This window comes from Mustela nivalis (assembly GCF_964662115.1).
Source record: "Mustela nivalis genome assembly, chromosome: 6".
Classification (NCBI taxonomy): domain Eukaryota; kingdom Metazoa; phylum Chordata; class Mammalia; order Carnivora; family Mustelidae; genus Mustela; species Mustela nivalis.
In genome coordinates this window covers 33367018-33383883 of record NC_139025.1, presented here as the reverse complement: position 1 = coordinate 33383883, position 16866 = coordinate 33367018, and the positions used below count along the sequence as shown (strand labels likewise).

The window sequence follows — 16866 nt, the reverse complement described above, 5'->3', positions numbered from 1 at the left end:
ACCATTTTTTTCTATGTGGACACTTAGGTTATTTTCTAGTATGGGGCAGTTGTAAGCAATGCTGTAACAAAGGGCCTCGTGCGTATGTATGTCAGTATTGCTGAAAGTATATCGTCATGGTAAATTTCTAGAAGTGGGATTGCTCAGTCAAAAGGTAAACTCACATGTAGTTTTGTTATTAATTGCCAAATTTTCCTCGACAGTTGTGCCAATTTGCATTCCTACTAGCAATGTATAAGAGTGCCAACATAGTGTGTTGTTGTACTTGTTAATTTTGTTGATCTGATGGATAAGAAATCATATCTTAGTGAATTTCTCTTATTGTGAGAAGAGTGAATATCTTTTATTATGTGTAAAGGCTATTTTTATATCTTTCTGTGTAAATTGTGAATTTTTTAAACATTTAAAAAAATTTTTTTAAAAAGATTTTATTTATTTATCTGACAGAGAGAGATATCACAAGTAGGCGGAGGGGCAGGCAGAGAGAGAGGAGGAAGCAGGCTCCTCACTGAGCAGAGAGCCCGATGCGGGACTCGATCCCAGGACCCTGAGATCATGACCTGAGCCGAAGGCAGAGGCCCAACCCACTGAACCACCCAGGAGCCCCAAATTTATCTTTCTGAGTTATTGGTTTTCTTTCCTTTAATTTGTCAGAGTTTAAAAATTCATTAGTAGTATTAGCCATTTATCTGTGATGTATTTTATACATATTTTCTGTTATTTTCTTTTGACTTTAGTAATTTTTTTGCCATACATAAATTTTTTTATCAGTCAAATATATCTATATTTTCTTCTAAGTAAATCTGGAATGTGAATTATAGTTAGAAAGCCTTTCCTCATACTGAGGTTAAAGAGGAAACCACTTATGTTTTCTTTGAGTATGCACATATAATTCACCTATATTGTTTGTGGATTCTGTATTTGTGAGTTTGGCTCTTCACTAAAATTTATTTGTAACTCCCTAATTAATAATCTTGGTGCTGTCACAGTCACTTGGAGATACATGCAGAGTGATGAAAAATGTAACTCATCCAGCTCTCACGGTCCCCACTGAGGTTGAATAATGGGATGCTCTGCCTTTTTCTCTCAGCTTGTATACTGTAAGCAAGTGTCGTTTTCATATTTCTGTGCTTTTTGTTGGTAATTTTGCTGTTTAAAACGGGCCCTGTGCTCTGCTCTCTGGTGTTCCTAAGCATGAGGAGGTTGTGATGGGCCCCACAGAGTGCAGAGATAAGCTTCATTTAGGCATGAGTTACCCAGTGATGCTGTCAGCGAGTTCAGTGTTAATCAACAATATATGTTAAATAAGATGTCTTTAAACAGAAGCACACGTAAAACAAGTTATATATTGGTCAGTTGATGAAAATATGAGCAGAGGCTTCGGGAACCTAATCCTGTATTTCCTCTAGGAGTAAGGATTCAGTATTTGCTAATTTAGTGCTTGTGGGGACTTTGTAGAAAATAACTGCTGTGAATGACAAAATCAACTCTAGTTTCATATTTCACATTTTGATCTCTGATCCTTTTAGGATTTATTTGTGTGTATGATTTGATGTATACATTTAGTTTTATGTTTTTCCAAATGGCTAAATAGTTGTCCCATCACCATTTTTTACTTATTTTAAAAATCCATCTTTGGGGCACTTGGGTGGCTCAGTAGATTGGGTGTCTTACTCTTGGGTTCAGCTCAGGTCATGATCTCATAGGTTGTGGGATTGAGCCCTCTGTGGGGCTCTGTGCTTAGTGGGGAGTCTGCTTGAAGATTCTCTCCCTCTCCTGTTCCCCCTCTCACTCTCTCTGTCTCTCCAAAATAAATAAATAAATCTTAAAAAAAAAAATCCATCTTTGCTCCAGTGATTTGAGATGCCACCTGTATTTTGCTAAGTTTTATATGCATTTGGGTCCAGCTTTGGACTGTCTATTTTTACTTAATGGTCTGTCTATTCATGTGCTAATACTGCATGTCTTAATTATAGAGGTTTTTTACTATGTTCTAATGTTCAGTAGGGTAGTTCCCTCTCATAGCTTTTCTCTTTCAGTGCTTTCCTGGTTATTGCACGTTTATTTTTCCATATGAATTTTAGTATCAAGCTGTCCAGTTCTCCCCAAAAAGGTTATTGGTATTTTTATTAGAATTGCATTAAACTTCTAAGTATTCAAGGTGAACCAGTAATTTTATGATGTTGAATCATCCTCGTGAAGAACCCCAGATATCTTTTCATCTGTTCAGGTCCACTTTTGTACTTTTCAAGAATGTCTTAAAGTTTCCCTCATATAAGTTTTACACATTTCTTGTTAATTTATTCCTAAGAATCCTATCTTATTTATTATATTTAGTAGAATTTGCTCTTTCTCTTTATCCTTTAACTGTTTAATATGCTTGCATATGAAGGCTATTGTTTTCTGTGTTTTAATTTTATTTTATTTATTTTTTATTTTTATTTATTTATTTATTTATTAAAAGATTTTATTTATTTATTTGTCAGAGACAGAGGGAGAGAGAGCGAGCGAGTACAGGCAGATAAAGAGGCAGGCAGAGGGAGAAGCAGGCTCCCTGCTGAGCAAGGAGCCTGATGTGGGACTTGATCCCAGTACCCTGTGATCATGACCTGAGCTGAAGGCAGCTGCCTAACCAACTCAGCCACCCAGGTGTCCCCTATGTTTTAATTTTATAACTTCCTATGTCATTGAATTCTTTTAGTGCTTTCAGTTAGTTTATATTATGATTCTCAAGGGTTTTCGATGTAACCCTATTACGTCACCTGAAAATAGAGCTCGTTTTCTTTTCCAATTCATAAGGCTCTTGCCTATTTCACTAGCTAATACTTCCAGTTCAGTGTTGAATAGTAGTGGAGAAAGTGGGCATCCTTACCTTTCATCTAATTTAGTGGGTACATCCCTAGTGTTTCTTTGCTAACTAAGATGTTGGCTTTAGGACTAAGGTGTATATTGTTTTTGATCAAATTAGTGACTGGCACTTTAATTTTGATAAATTAGATTGAGAGAGTCATTTCTAACTTGGTGCTGGCAAGATCATGTGTCTAAGTAGAGAGAGAAAATGGAGTTGAAAGGGACAGATGTAGGAAACAAGAAAGAAAGGGAAAGGCTTTGGAATAATCAGAAAAAACTGTTCAGTGGGGAACAGGATGCTCTTCTTTTTTTTTTTTTTTTTAAAGATTTTATTTATTTATTTGACAGAGAGAGAGATCACAAATAGTCAGAGAGACAGACAGAGGGAGAGATGAGGAGAAGCAGGCTCCCCACTGAGCAGAGAGCCCAATGCGGGACTCGATCCCAGGCCCCTGGGATCATGACCTGAGCCGAAGGCAGAGGCTTAACCCACCAAGCCACCCAGGCGCCCTCTTCTTAATGATACCACATTTCATTATTCACTTGGTTTATCTAAGACTGAACATTTGCGGAGTAAGCTAGTAGAAATAATTCTAGAAGTACTGTACCAACTCCATTTCTACTGTCTTCCTGGAATTTGCTAACAGCCTGAGTGAATAAAATACTTGCTTGCATTGTTTGAACCCTGAAAATTGGTCTTTGTCTCATTTATGCAATTCTAGTTTTCCAGAAATCAAGTATAATTTGCACTGCTTCCTACAACAATAGTAAGTGTTTCTTGAATGCCTTACATTAGAATTACTGGTGGGGCACCTGGGTGGCTCAGTGGGTAAAGCCTCTGCCTTTAGCTCAGGCATGATCTCAGGGTCTTGGGATTGAGCCCCACGTTGGGCTCTCTGCTCGGTGGGGAGACTGCTTCCCCCTTTCTCTCTCTGCCTACTTGTGATCTCTGTCAAATAAATAAATAAAATCTTAAAAAAAAAAAAGAATTACTGGTGAATGCCTCATATTAAAGTGTGTACACACACACACATGTTCCTTCTTACTAGTCTGGAAGTAGTATAGGTTCAAGTGAGATTTAATCTAGAAAACTCAAATGATTTCATCAGGATTCAGTCTTCTTTCTCTTAATCTTTCTTTTCTGCTTTCTTCAGTATTCCCCTCATTCTAAGGGTCTGCTTTTGGCAAAACAGCTTTCAACCCATTTTGTCTCCTCTTTGTAGGCTTCTGTGCAAGTTGTTGGGGTTCATTTTGGTTAGACTTGCCTGGTCATATGCCCTCTATGGCTGGGGGGATTTGGTGCCTCTGCTGGCCGTGGATGGCACACTCTGCCCCTGCTGTTGGGGATGTAACCCTTCCCAAACTCATGGTCTAAGAATCCGGGGTTTTCCAAAAGAAATGGGGTATATTTATTAGAAGAAGTATGGATTAGGTGCCAGTCAGGAAAAAGCCGTAACTGTTTGCTGCAATATCTGGGTGAAGTTTATTGGATAGATTTGAGTTTAACAGTGAATGAAAAAATTTTCATACTTTGGAGAAAGAAAATGGCCTGAATAAATTCTTTGAATAGACTCCTTACTACTACTTGCTTTCTTTCCTATGTTAGTAGTAGCTTACTATTTTTTCCAGATCTGATTCCTCTAGTTTTATTGGCTTCTGTCATCCTTGCTGGAGGGAAATGACATCAGGCAAGCAGTGTGAAGGAAAATAAGCATAAGGGTCCTATTTTCCTGCAGCGTAGGGCCTGCCTACCAGACTTATTGCCAAAAACATATAAAAGGCCTCGCCCCAACTTTCCTCTTGACTTTAGGGGATAAAATGTGTCATTCTTACATAACACATAAAATATTTATCAAATTATATATTTGTACCACAGGAGTTTGATTCTCTTTGTTAGTATTGTCTAAAGTTACAACATATAAAGTCTCTATCCTTACTTTCTAAGCTTGCCAATGCAAAAAAGTAATATTTCCTTTTGGAGCCTGAAGCTTTTTTCCTCCCTAGCCCTTATTTAAGGAGAATATGTAATTTAGACATCTGAATAGGAATAGAGGAAGTAGCCAAAAACTTTTCAATAGTACAGTTAAAATACATAATAGCATGTGTTTAAGTCTTTAGAAGAAAGATTGGAAAATCCTGGAAAAAATAAATATACTGTATATCTCAAAGGCATGGCTTACTAAGTAAATGTGGGAGGAATACATATCCTACCTACCAGGGGGTCAGTGATTCTTAGAAGTTTCTCTGGCAATCTTGTTCTCATCCAGCTAGTTGGAAATTTCAAAGAAATTTCCAGTCTAGCTTACTCTGCTGGCCTTTGTATTGAGTTAAATGCCATCACATTCTGCAGCCTGACACATTTGCATAAACATTTTCCCTCTGAATTTATACATAGGAATGTATTTTTCCCTTTGTTAGAAATATAAGAAAAAAAAAAACCTCCGAACTTGGAAGTCTGTGGAGGATTTACCTCATTTTAATCATGAACATGTCAAGGGGTAATCTAATTTAAACTTTGGTAACAGGCCAACATGGGTTCTAACCAGGTTTTTCATGTTTTGGCTATGTCTTTCTTTTTTTTTTTTTTTTTTTTTTAAGATTTTATTTATTTATTTCACAGACAGAGATCACAAGTAGGCAGAGGCAGGCAGAGAGAGAAGAGGAAGCAGGCTCCCCACTAAGCAGAGAGCCCAGTGCGGGGCTGGATCCCAGGATCACAGGATCATGACCTGTGCCGAAGGCAGAGGTTTTAACCCAGTGAGCCACCCAGGCGCCCCTTTGGCTATGTCTTCTTAGATAAATTAATCTATGTAGGCCTCACTATTCTTATATATCAAAGTTACTCGTTTGTTCATTCAACAGATATTTGTTATTAGTCACTTTTCTATGTGTTGGGGAAACATCAGTGAACAAAACAATGATGATCTCTTCTTTTGTTCAGCTTACGGTCTAGTGGGGGAGGGAGAGAAGTGATAGCCAGACATTGTATGTTAAAAATAGTAATTGCTATTAGAAGAGAACAAGTAGAGGGCGCCTGGGTGGCTCAATGGTTTAAGCCGCTGCCTTTGGCCCAGGTCATGATCTCAGGGTCCTGGGATCGAGTCCCGCATAGGGCTCTCTGCTCAGCAGGGAGCCTGCTTCCCTCTCTCTCTACCTGCCTCTCTATCTACTGTGATCTCTCTCTGTCAAATAAATAAATAAAATCTTTAAAAAAAAAAAAAAAGAAAAGAACAAGTAGAGCAGGGGACTGGGAGAAATGGATTAGGGAAGAGAACAGTTGCAGAATTAGGGTTGTTAGGGTTGGCGTCACTGAAAAGTGACATTTGAGGGAAGATTTGACTTAGGTTTTAAAAGGCCCTTGGTTGCCATCTTGAGAACAGACTGGGGGGAGGGTGGGCTAAGGATGAAAGCAAGAAAACTGGAAGCTTTCATAGTAGCCCAGGTGAGAGGTGATTGCGGCTTAATTAGTGCGGTAGCACTGAAGATGATAAGGAATGGTTGAATTCCTTATTCATTTTGGAAGTTCAGCCAACAGGATTTTCTGATAGTTTGGGATACATTTTTTGTTTGAAACAAAAAGAGGAGCCTATACTTTTGATCCGAGGAACTGGATATGTGGAATTGTTATTAACTGACAAGAAGACGACTGTGGGTAGGGCATGTTTTGGGGGCAGATAGGAGTTCGGTCCCAAATATATCGAATTTGAGATGGTAAATGTAAATCATTTAGCACAGTACCTGATGTAATTAGAGAGTTAGTGAGTTAGAGAATATATTGTTACATGAATCAAGAGTAACAGGTTGCAAAAGGGATATTCAGAGAAAAGGAGCTCATAGAATATAACAGAAGAACTTAAAAAAATCTGGGAGATGGAGGAAATCTCCCAGAAAATAAAAATCAAAGAGAGGCAAATATATCAGAGATATGTTAATAATAATAGCAAATCCATGTAGGATGTCTAACTTTTTCCTAATAGGGCATTCAGAGAGACAGACTAAAGAAAATGGGAGGGAGGAAATTATCCGTGAAATGCTACAAGAAAATTTTCCAGAAATTATGGACATGAATTTATAGATAGAAAGTCATCAGCACTATGAAGGGGGTGGGAGGAGTTACTAGGACATTTCAGAGAGTAAAAACCAGTCAGAAAGAAAGGATTAGGGATTAGCATAGTGTCAGACTTTTCAAAAACTAACACTGGAAGCTAGTGAACAGTGGAGTAATGCCTTCAAAGTTCTGAGGGAAAATTACCACAAACATGTATTTCTCTGTCCAAACAATTATGAGGCTATGCTCACCACTATACCACCAACATACACTAATTATGAGGATAGAGTAAAGATATCTTCCAACATGCAAGGTCTCAAAAAATTTATCTCCTATACATTGTTTCTTAGGAAGTAATTGAAAGATCAAAAAGAGAGGGAAGACTTGAAAGACACATGAAGGGAAAAAGAAGACAAGAAATCCAAGAAAAACAGAGATACAATGCTGCAGAGAGATAAATGAATTTCTGGGATGATGGTCAAAGATTGTCCAGGATGACAGTTGATAGCTGGTTTAGAGATGGTCAGTACAGATTGGGGGGAGAGGGAGGTAAGATCCAGGGAAGATGGCTCTAAGAAACCAACTGAACTGACACACGACATGTTGACTATTCTGAAAGAGTTTTGTAGTTCTTTCAGAGATTTAGAGAATGCTCTTCTTAAGGGAGCTTACACTGTAGTAGGGAGTCCACACAAGCAAACAGGCAATTACAGTATTCTGTGAAGGTTTATAAAGTTTGTTACTCTACTCCTAGACCACTCATAGTTAGAATGAAGGCTTAAACGTCTAGTATTTAGCTCCTCGAGTGTCTGTAATTGAACTGGCAAACCAACAGCTTAGGGCTGACAGTTGGGTTGGCCAAAGAATAGTCCCTGTGACACTCTAGAAGACAAAGCTTCTTCTGTTTCTCCCTTTCCTTTTGCAGAGGATGGGGGGGGGGGTGGGAAAACCACTGTTTATTACGAGTTGAAAGAATTTAAAGTTCATATATATATTTATCATCAGCATTTTTCTGTTTTTATTTTATATGTATGGTACTGTCGTGTTTATAAGAATATCTTGTTTTTAACACGGCTATGTAGTAGTGTGAAGAAAAAGACTTTCAGTTATTAATTTTAAACATGGAAGCAACTGAATTTTTAATATAATAATTTCTTTTACCTTCCCAAGATGACGTATATCCCACTGACTTAAGCCAGTAAAGTAATGTTATCCCAATGATTTTTTTCTTGTGGGATTCTTTACTATGCAGTTATTTTGTAGTTGGGGATTGATTAAAAGCAAATTCAAATTTTATTGTTTAAAGAAGATGGCCTAATTAATTATAAATCTATTTGATCTAGGCCTACAATTTTTCTTTTGTATGTTTTGGCTCTAACGTAAAATATGGCAGTTTTGTGTCACATTAGTATTTCTCTCCTCTAAATATAGAACCGTGTTTATGTGTCATCTGCTTTTTCATTTGGTCAGTTAATAGATAAGTGAGTATATAAAGGAAAAACTGCAGTGGGAGAAAAAGATAATATCTAAATGAAGATTATTAATTTAAAGTTTTATTATTGTTTAAGATTTTATGGTGGCTGAGCTTCTATAATACATGGTGTCTAACCTCCTGGGTACATTAATTAATTCACTCAACAAACATTGGCACCTACCAAATGTTAGGCTCTGTGCTATGTCCTGGGAATACAGGACAAGTTAGGATGTCACTCTAGCCCTCTAACAATTCTTAGTCCCCAAAAAAGGAATTTGACATATAAATATGTAAATGTAGTAAAGTAGAAGGTTTAAAGTGCTCTAGATGATATTTAGCCACATGAATATGGAGAAAAGTTCGTCTCAAGAAAAGAAGGTATTAAGAACAGACAGGGAGCTGTAATACTACTTGTGGAACAGCAAATATTTCTGATTGTAGCATAGAGTAAGAGGAAGGACTGAGAAAGTGTGAGAGCTCTCTCACAGAATAGGTGTCCTACATGTAGGAGTTTAATTGATTCCTCCTAGAACACGGTGTCTCAGATTTGTATGATCCTAAGTATCACACAAGTGTTGAGTATCAAACAAACAAAAAATAAATTCCTAAACTTTACTCTAGACCTGGAAAATCTGAGTCCAGAGGAGGGATGGGGGTTTGTGTTTTTAACAAGTGCTGTGGTAATTCTTATTATAACCAATTTATTGAGTAAGCTCAGTTTATTAGGACTTAAGCAAGTATTGTTTTCCAAATTTTCTTTTCTATGTGAGACTTCAGGAGCACATTTCACAACTTCCGAGTGTGTGTGTGTATGTGTGTATAGGTGTGTGTATATATGTATATATGGATATATATTTTATTGTTATTAAAATAGTCTAGGTCAGCATAAAACTTTGGGAAGTATAGTCTCTCAGTGCAGTCTAGAGCTGTGACTCAGGCTGCTTGTGGTCTAGCTCAGAGATAGTGTTCATTCTCCCTTCTCAAGAGCCACATCCTCTACATTGGCAACAGAGTATGGGAAAAGGGGAATTAGATGTCTTCAGAGTGGTTGGCAGAGAGTAATGTTCTAAATCTTCTAGTTTTACCTCTCCTTTCTTCCTTCCTTCCTTCCAAGATTTTACTCATTCATTTTAGAGAGAAAGAGAAGATGTGAGCAAGAGGGACTCTCAAGCAGACTCCTGGGTGAGCTGAGAGCCTGATGCAGGGCTTGATCCCATGACCCAAGATCATGACCTGAGCTGAAACAAGAGTTGGATGCCTAACCAATTAAGCCACACTCCTGGGCACCTTCTTGCCCAACTTTCTTTTACTTTTTGCTTCTGCACTTGGGAACATTGGAATTGATGAGACCCTCTTATGTGTCCTCCAAGAGGTCCAGTTTTTTGGTTAGCAGGCAAGCTGCATATTCTACTGTCCTCTTTTGGGGTTTTGACTTTGGACATGAACTGATCTAGCTAACTCTCTTCCAGAAATCTCCAGACAGTGTATCTCTATGTGTAGGTGCTTATAGGTCCTGCGGCTCAGCAAGCAGCCAACTTGGGGCCGTGCTGACACTTTCTCCTTCTTTCAGACATCTTCACCTCCCAATCCACACCACCATTCTCTTGAAGTGCTCATTTATTAATGATCCAGCTCCCAAGAAGCCACACTTCCAAGTTCTCGCCTGCCTTGCCTTAGTTCTGTCCTTGGAGGGTTGATTGAATGCACCTGCCAGTTTTGTTACCTCTTAGCAAACCTCACAGGGAGCTATCTGGACATAATTTTTGGTGCTTTCTCTCATATCAGGCATTTACTGCCTCTTAGGCTAATCTGAAGGCCCTTGTCACTGATTCTGCAAGAGTAGGACAATGTCACTTAACATTTTGTAAACTATGATCAGATAAGTTTAGGAAACATTTATCACAGATAGAGGAAAATATAATTAGGTTTGTGTTTTATAGTGTTTAAAGTATAATTTAAATAAAATATCTCAGTGGATTGTATCTTTGCTAATTCTTCCAGAATTGAAGTAACATAATTTATCTGTTTTAGGATAAGAAATAAAGTAAATATGACAGTGCATCTTTGTAGAGTATCAACATTGGTAATTTCTGACAACTTGGTTGTGGATATGAAAAGACCTGGGTTCAGTGTATCTGATGCCATTAGAAGACCAATCCGTCACAACAGAGGAACTGAAAGTCACTGATGTATCTCAGTCTTAGTTAACATTCAGGGTTTCCAGTTTTATTATCTGGTACATTCTAGATAAAGGGAGCTTAGACCACTAGATGGAGCTTTATAATTAGAAAATGCAAGTGTTCTATTGCTGCCAGAGGGATCAATCTAGCAAAAACAATGGCCAGTGAGAGCAACTGGTGGCAGTTGGAAGACCTGGGTTTAAAATAAGAGAGAAAGGAAGAAAAGAAGAGATAAAGATAAAAGAAGTAGGAGAGCAAGAAAAGAGAAGAGAAAAGGAAAAAAGAAACAAGTATACTGTGAAGGAAGTAGTAAAATGACATTTGTTGCTGATTCATTTTTTTGATAATTCATTTATTTGACATATATTTAACGAGAGTCAGGGAATTAGGATACCATAGTGAACAAGATCTTCTTCCCACCCTGAGAGTTCATAGGTAAAGGGAGTTTAGACTCTTTTTTTTTTTTTTTGGTTTAAGTAAGCTCTATGCCCAACATGACCCATTGAAGTCATGGGTCTTAAAGTCATGACCCTGAGAACAAAAGTTGCATGTTCTCTACTTAGTAAGCCAGCCAGGTCCCTTTATAGATAAAGAGAACTTAAAATATCTCAATGTAAAATCTTGACCCCTTCCTTGTAGAATATATGTTAAATAATATGGAAACGAGTATTTTTTTAGTTTTGTTTCTTTCATATCATCAATTTCTCCTATCAGAGTAAACCTTTTCTGGAATTAAAAGAAGTATCCTTATTAATGTATTTGAAAATTAGCTCCTCAAGGGCTAGTAATTCAGGCATGTAGAGTATACAGTCTGTTACTTGTCTTTTATTAATGGCTGGGGGGGGGCGGTTTTTAAATGTGTTTTATGAATGCTAGGATCAGATGGGGACCTCACCAAGCTGTCTCCTGATTAGAATTTACAGACTTCCTTCCTTTTGTAGAATTTAGATTTCTGACTTTGAAGACTTTCCTGACAGCAGCATTTACCTGCCTCTACTGTAGCACACCATTGTCATTGCCTGTTTACAGGACATTCTGTGTTTCTCCACACTGGTGAATTGTTTTATGGTAGCATCTGTGTCTACTTTAATTCATTTATGCAGACCAGTGTTTGGCAGGTGTGAGTGCTCAAAAAATTTTGATAAAAGAATGAATAAATCATAGTTGTAGTGTACTTAGTATAAGGTAAGTTTATACTGGAATCTTTCTTAGAGAGTTTTTGGATATGCCAGAAAGATCTTCCCTTAACAATTACTTTGAAGTTTAAGATATAGTGCACTTTCAAAGATAACCAGAAGATACACCAGTCATAAGATAGAGATGAATGGACTCCCTTTACCTATGAACTCTCTGGGTGGGAAGAAGATCTTGTTCACTATGGTATCCTAATTCCCTGACTCTCATTAAGATAACCAGAAGATACACCAGTCATAAGATAGAGAATAATACCAATTCTGTAAATACAACTCCTAAATTAAAATGTGGATCCTGTTGCTTTGCTTTGCCTTGGATAAATAGCCAAGCTATAGTTTTCTTATTTCTTATTTCAAAAATAATAGGGACTGATGGCACCCATTATTTACTACTTAGGCAATAGGACTTGCTGAAGACTTCATTTTATAATGATGAGTGTTAGAATTAAGTCAAGGTTGAGTAGAGGAGGAAAAGATGAGAAGAGAGGGATTTCACTTCAGGTGAGTTCTATACCAGAGGTGAGTGTCAGTAGATCAACATCTATTTATTGAATGCCAGGGAACTTTCATATTCAAGAATATGTATTAGAAAATGGATAAATCATTATAGACCTCATAATGCTTGCTATTTTATAAAGAACAAAAAGTCTTCAAATAACAGAAATGTATTTTCAAACAGCTTTATTGAGATATAATTCACATGCCATACAATTTCAATTCAGTTGGTTTTTGAAAAAGCATATTCATAGATTTGTGCAACTCTTACCAGTATCTAGTACCAAAACGTATTTTCATTTCTATTGGTTATATACCTAGGAGTAGAATTGCTGGGTCATATGGTAGCTCTGTGTTTAATGTTTTGAGGAGCTGCCAAGCTGTTTCCAAAGTGGCTTCACCATTTTACAATTCCATCACCAGTGAATGAGAGTTCTAATTTTTCCAGGCCCTTGCCAACACTTGTCTTTTTTTTTTTTTCCTCATTTTAGTTATAAACATTTTAAAATTTTAGTTATAACCATTCTAATAATATGTATGAAGTGGTATCTCCTTGTGGTTTTTGCTTTGCATTTCCCTAATGAATAAAGATGTTGAGAATCTTTTCATGTGCCCAGTGACCATTCGTATATCTTCTTTGGAGAAATGTCTATTGAAATCCTTTGCACATTTCTTTTTCTTTTTAAATTGGATTATTTGGGAGCACCTCGGTGGCTCAGTGGGTTAAGCCTCTGCCTTTGGCTCAGGTCATGATATCAGGTCAGGGTTCTGGGATTGAGCCCTACATCGGGCTCTCTGCTCAGCGGGGAGCCTGCTACCCCCCTCTCCCTCTGCCTGCCTCTCTGTCTAATTGTGATCTCTCTCTCTATGTCAAATAAATAAATAAAATCTTTTTTAAAAACCCATGATTTGTAAATTGGATTGTCTTTTTTTTTTTTTTTTAAAGATTTATTTACCCTAGACAGCCTACACACACTTGAGTGGAGGAGGAGCAGAGGGAGAGAATCTTCAAGCAGACTCCCTGATGATCACAGAGCCCAAGGTGGGACTCCCTGATGATCACAGAGCCCATGAGATCACAACCTGAGCAATAACCAAGAGTTAGACACTCAAGGGACTAAGCTACCTAGGTGCCTCTGGTTGTCTTTTTATTGTTGAATTGTTAAGGCTTATTATATATTCTGACTCTTAAGTCCCTTATCAGATATTTGATTTTTCAAGTATTTTCTCCCATTGTGTCTTTTCACTTTCTTGCTTCTTTGAAGCACAAATATATTTATATACATATAAATGCAATAATTATAATATGATGAAATAAGGTGGTTTAGATTTATTGTGTTATGTGTGCTTCATTATATCAGGTAACTTGTCATTTAAGGGGATGAACAAGGACATTGACAATTGTCTTTCAGTAATATTCAAAGCTATTCCCTCAGTCAGTATGGAAAGTAATTTTAGGAAGCCAAAAAAGAACAAACTGCAAAGAGCAAAGCATAATGTCCTTTAGCATGTGTCACACCTTCCTCTTATTGTCTTTGTATTTTCTTAGTTACAAATCAGTAGAGAAATGGTAGGAGTTGGGATGATGAGAAATGGTAGTTTTTTTCTTCTTTTTTTGGCCCAGGCAAGATACGATCTTGAGATATAACAAAAAATAAAGCAAAAACCAATAATGGACCAACTGGTTCCAGCAAGGATGACAGTGGCTCTAATTTTGTCAAATCACCTTCAAAGAAATGCCCTCCCAATTGATTGACATCATAGTGCTACAAGCTGTTGTTTTTCTTTGACTTTAGATATAGTGAGAGTAACCTTTTCACTATAAAACTCATATTTAGATGGAGGGGAGTGGGAGATAGGTAGAGAAAATGGAGTGTGTCTTTGTCACAGTCTGAGTGGAGAGGTTGCCCCATAGTAACTGAGCAGATAGACTGCTTTGATGAATATGGAATGGCACGCTGAGATGGCTGTTGTCACTTGCCCATATTTTTGATCAGTCTCTCTAAGTAGTCCATTCAAGAGCATTCTTAGTCCCCTTATCACATCTTCAGCTTGGTACTACCAAAGTACAGTGGTAATAGTGAAGAAATTTTAGCAACTCAGAAAATGACAGATATTGGTGAGGATGAGAAGAAAGGGCAGCCCTCGTACACTGTTGGTAGGAATGCAAACTGGAAGCCCCTCTGGAAAACAGTATGGAGGTTCCTCAAAAAGTTAAAATTAGAACTGCCTTATGACCCAGCGATTACACTAGCAGGTATTTATCCAAAGGATACAAAAATATTGATTCGAAGGGGCACATGGACCCCCATGTTTACAGCAGCAATGTCCACAATAGCCAAACTGTGGAAAGAGCCCATATGTCCATTGAAGGATGAATGGATACAGAAGATGTGGTATATTTGCAGTGGAATATTACTCAGCTATCAAAAAGAATGGAATCTTGCCATTTGCAATGATGTGGATGGAATGAGAAGGTATTATGCTAAGTGAAACAAGTCAGTCAGAGGAAGATAAATACCATATGAATTCACTTGTATGGAATTTAAGAAACTAAACTGATGAACATAGAGGAAAGGAAGGAAAAATAAATAAGATAATAACAAAGAGAGGCAAACCACAAGAGACTCTTGACAGTAGGGTTGCTGGAGCGGAGGTAGGTGGGGAATGGGATAACTGGGGGATGAGCATTAAGGAAGGCACATGATATAACGAGCACTGGGTGTTCTATGCAACTCAAGAATCACTAAATTCTACCCCTGAAACTAATAGTACACTGTATGTTAACTATCTTGAATTTAAGTTAAAAAAACCTGAAGATGCTTTCTGCATACACACACAAAAGAAGAGATGGTTATATCTGGTAAATCATGGGCACAGATGAGTGATTTTTTTTTTCTTTTTTTGCATTATGTGTTTGAAATAGAGCACTAAAAGTCTTCTAAGAAGGATGATCACCTTTTCAAGGTTTTCCCCTGGAATTGCCTATCAAAATCAACATGGATTCCTAAGACTTCTCATTAGTATGTGAAAAGATGTGGGTTTTGTAAAGTAGACTAGTATGTGCTACAGTGCTTTAAAATTTTTTGAATTTTCATTTTTTATAATATGTGAGCTAATTCCAGACTCCAGATAGCACTTACTTATGGTAACAGTTCCCTAAATTTGCTTCCTAAAATATAACTATTAAACCTTTTGGAGTAACACTGTAATTGTCTCTTAAGAAAGATCTTTTAGATTGGTGTCTTATGACTGGCTTGAAGTCCTTCAGGAACATTCTCTCCTGACTCCTCTCCACACCCAGAAAGATCTTTTGGATCTTCTTAATTTTAATATTAATCTTGTGCTTTGATCAGAATAATGAGTCAGAGAAATTTTCTAACACTAATACGTTTGGGGAGGTCTCACAACGTCTGAATCTGAAGCCACATTAACTGTTTGCTCTTCCAGGCTGAAGGACAAATTTGTAATCCTGAGTATATTGCATAATGGTGACATAATTGAGGGTGTAGGCTTATCCTTTAGAACACTGCCCCTGAGAGAGACTTGTGTTCAGTACATAATGTAAAGATACTTTAATATGGTTGTGAAACTCTTTGCTATCAAATAGCAGGAGAATCTCACTCATTTTGTGTATAATTTGCTTTGTAGATGATGCTGTCCTTCAGTAGACAACAACTGATGCCTCCGTGTCTGATTGGTATCTGTGGTTAAGTGTAACTCAAATACTAGTGAATTAAACTTCCATGTGATAATGTGTTTTTCCAGACGAAGGAATCAGCACTCTGTCAAGCATTTGACAATTTCAGTGCCATCTAAGATGTGTATCTAGATTGTGGTGAGGTGAGGTAGTGACTGTTATATTGATTTGTAGTCTAGGGAGATAATTGATAAACTTGGTCCCTAGGGCCTGGGGACAGGAAGTCTATCACTAAAGAAAGATAATAATCCACAGATTATTGGATCATTGTTGACCAGCTCTGACAGTGAAACATTAAGACATTCGGGCTCTAATTTCAAAGAGTAGTTGAAAAATAATTATTTGACAGATTCTATACCTATTAATCTGCTAGGTACTGTGAAGTTAGAGTAAATAAGACATAATTCCTGATCTTGAGGTACTTTCATATGGAGGAAGATATAAAGACAGATACTTTTTTCATTCATTGAGGTAAGGACTTTACTCTTTTTTTCTTCCCATTATGGAAGCATACAAAAGGGGGGGTGGATTACCAAATACATTTGAAAACTATATAAGCTGCAGTAAAAACTATTTTTATAAAACTCAAGAATAAAATAATTGCAGAATTCAGGATAGTGATGACCAATTCAAGGGAAGCAGGAAGATGGGAATTCAGGAAGGGCCCATGTGTAATTTGATTGGGACTAGGAATATTCTAATTCATAAACTGGGTGATAGGTTCATAGGTATATATTTTTTCATTATGCATCATAACTTACATAGTATATATATTCTTTTGTATCTATAGTATTACATAATTTTTTAAAAATCAAGATATTTAAGCAAACATTTCCAAGTCTTAATTTATTAAAAGCTTTACTTAGGATAAGTTATGGGAGAAAAATCAAACTCAACCAAACTACTTCTCTATCTACTGTCTATTC

At 37.1% G+C, this 16866-nt stretch overlaps 1 protein-coding gene across 8 annotated transcripts in view; it reads left to right on the top strand.

Moving 5' to 3' along the window:
* The window catches only part of RAD51B (RAD51 paralog B), a 681452-nt gene that overhangs the window by 77871 nt on the left and 586715 nt on the right, over positions 1–16866 (top strand). The window contains exon 8 of one of the 8 annotated variants that reach the window (XM_082734030.1): positions 13187–13298. The exons of 5 other annotated variants lie outside the window; for them this stretch is intronic. In XM_082734030.1, coding sequence (XP_082590156.1) covers positions 13187–13201 — 15 coding nt within the window. In that variant the 3' untranslated portion in view covers positions 13202–13298. Of the gene's footprint in view, positions 1–447; positions 745–3200; positions 3554–13186; positions 13299–16866 lie in introns of those variants that run through there. 2 more of the 8 variants (XM_082734029.1, XM_082734035.1) reach the window with 2 other exon arrangements.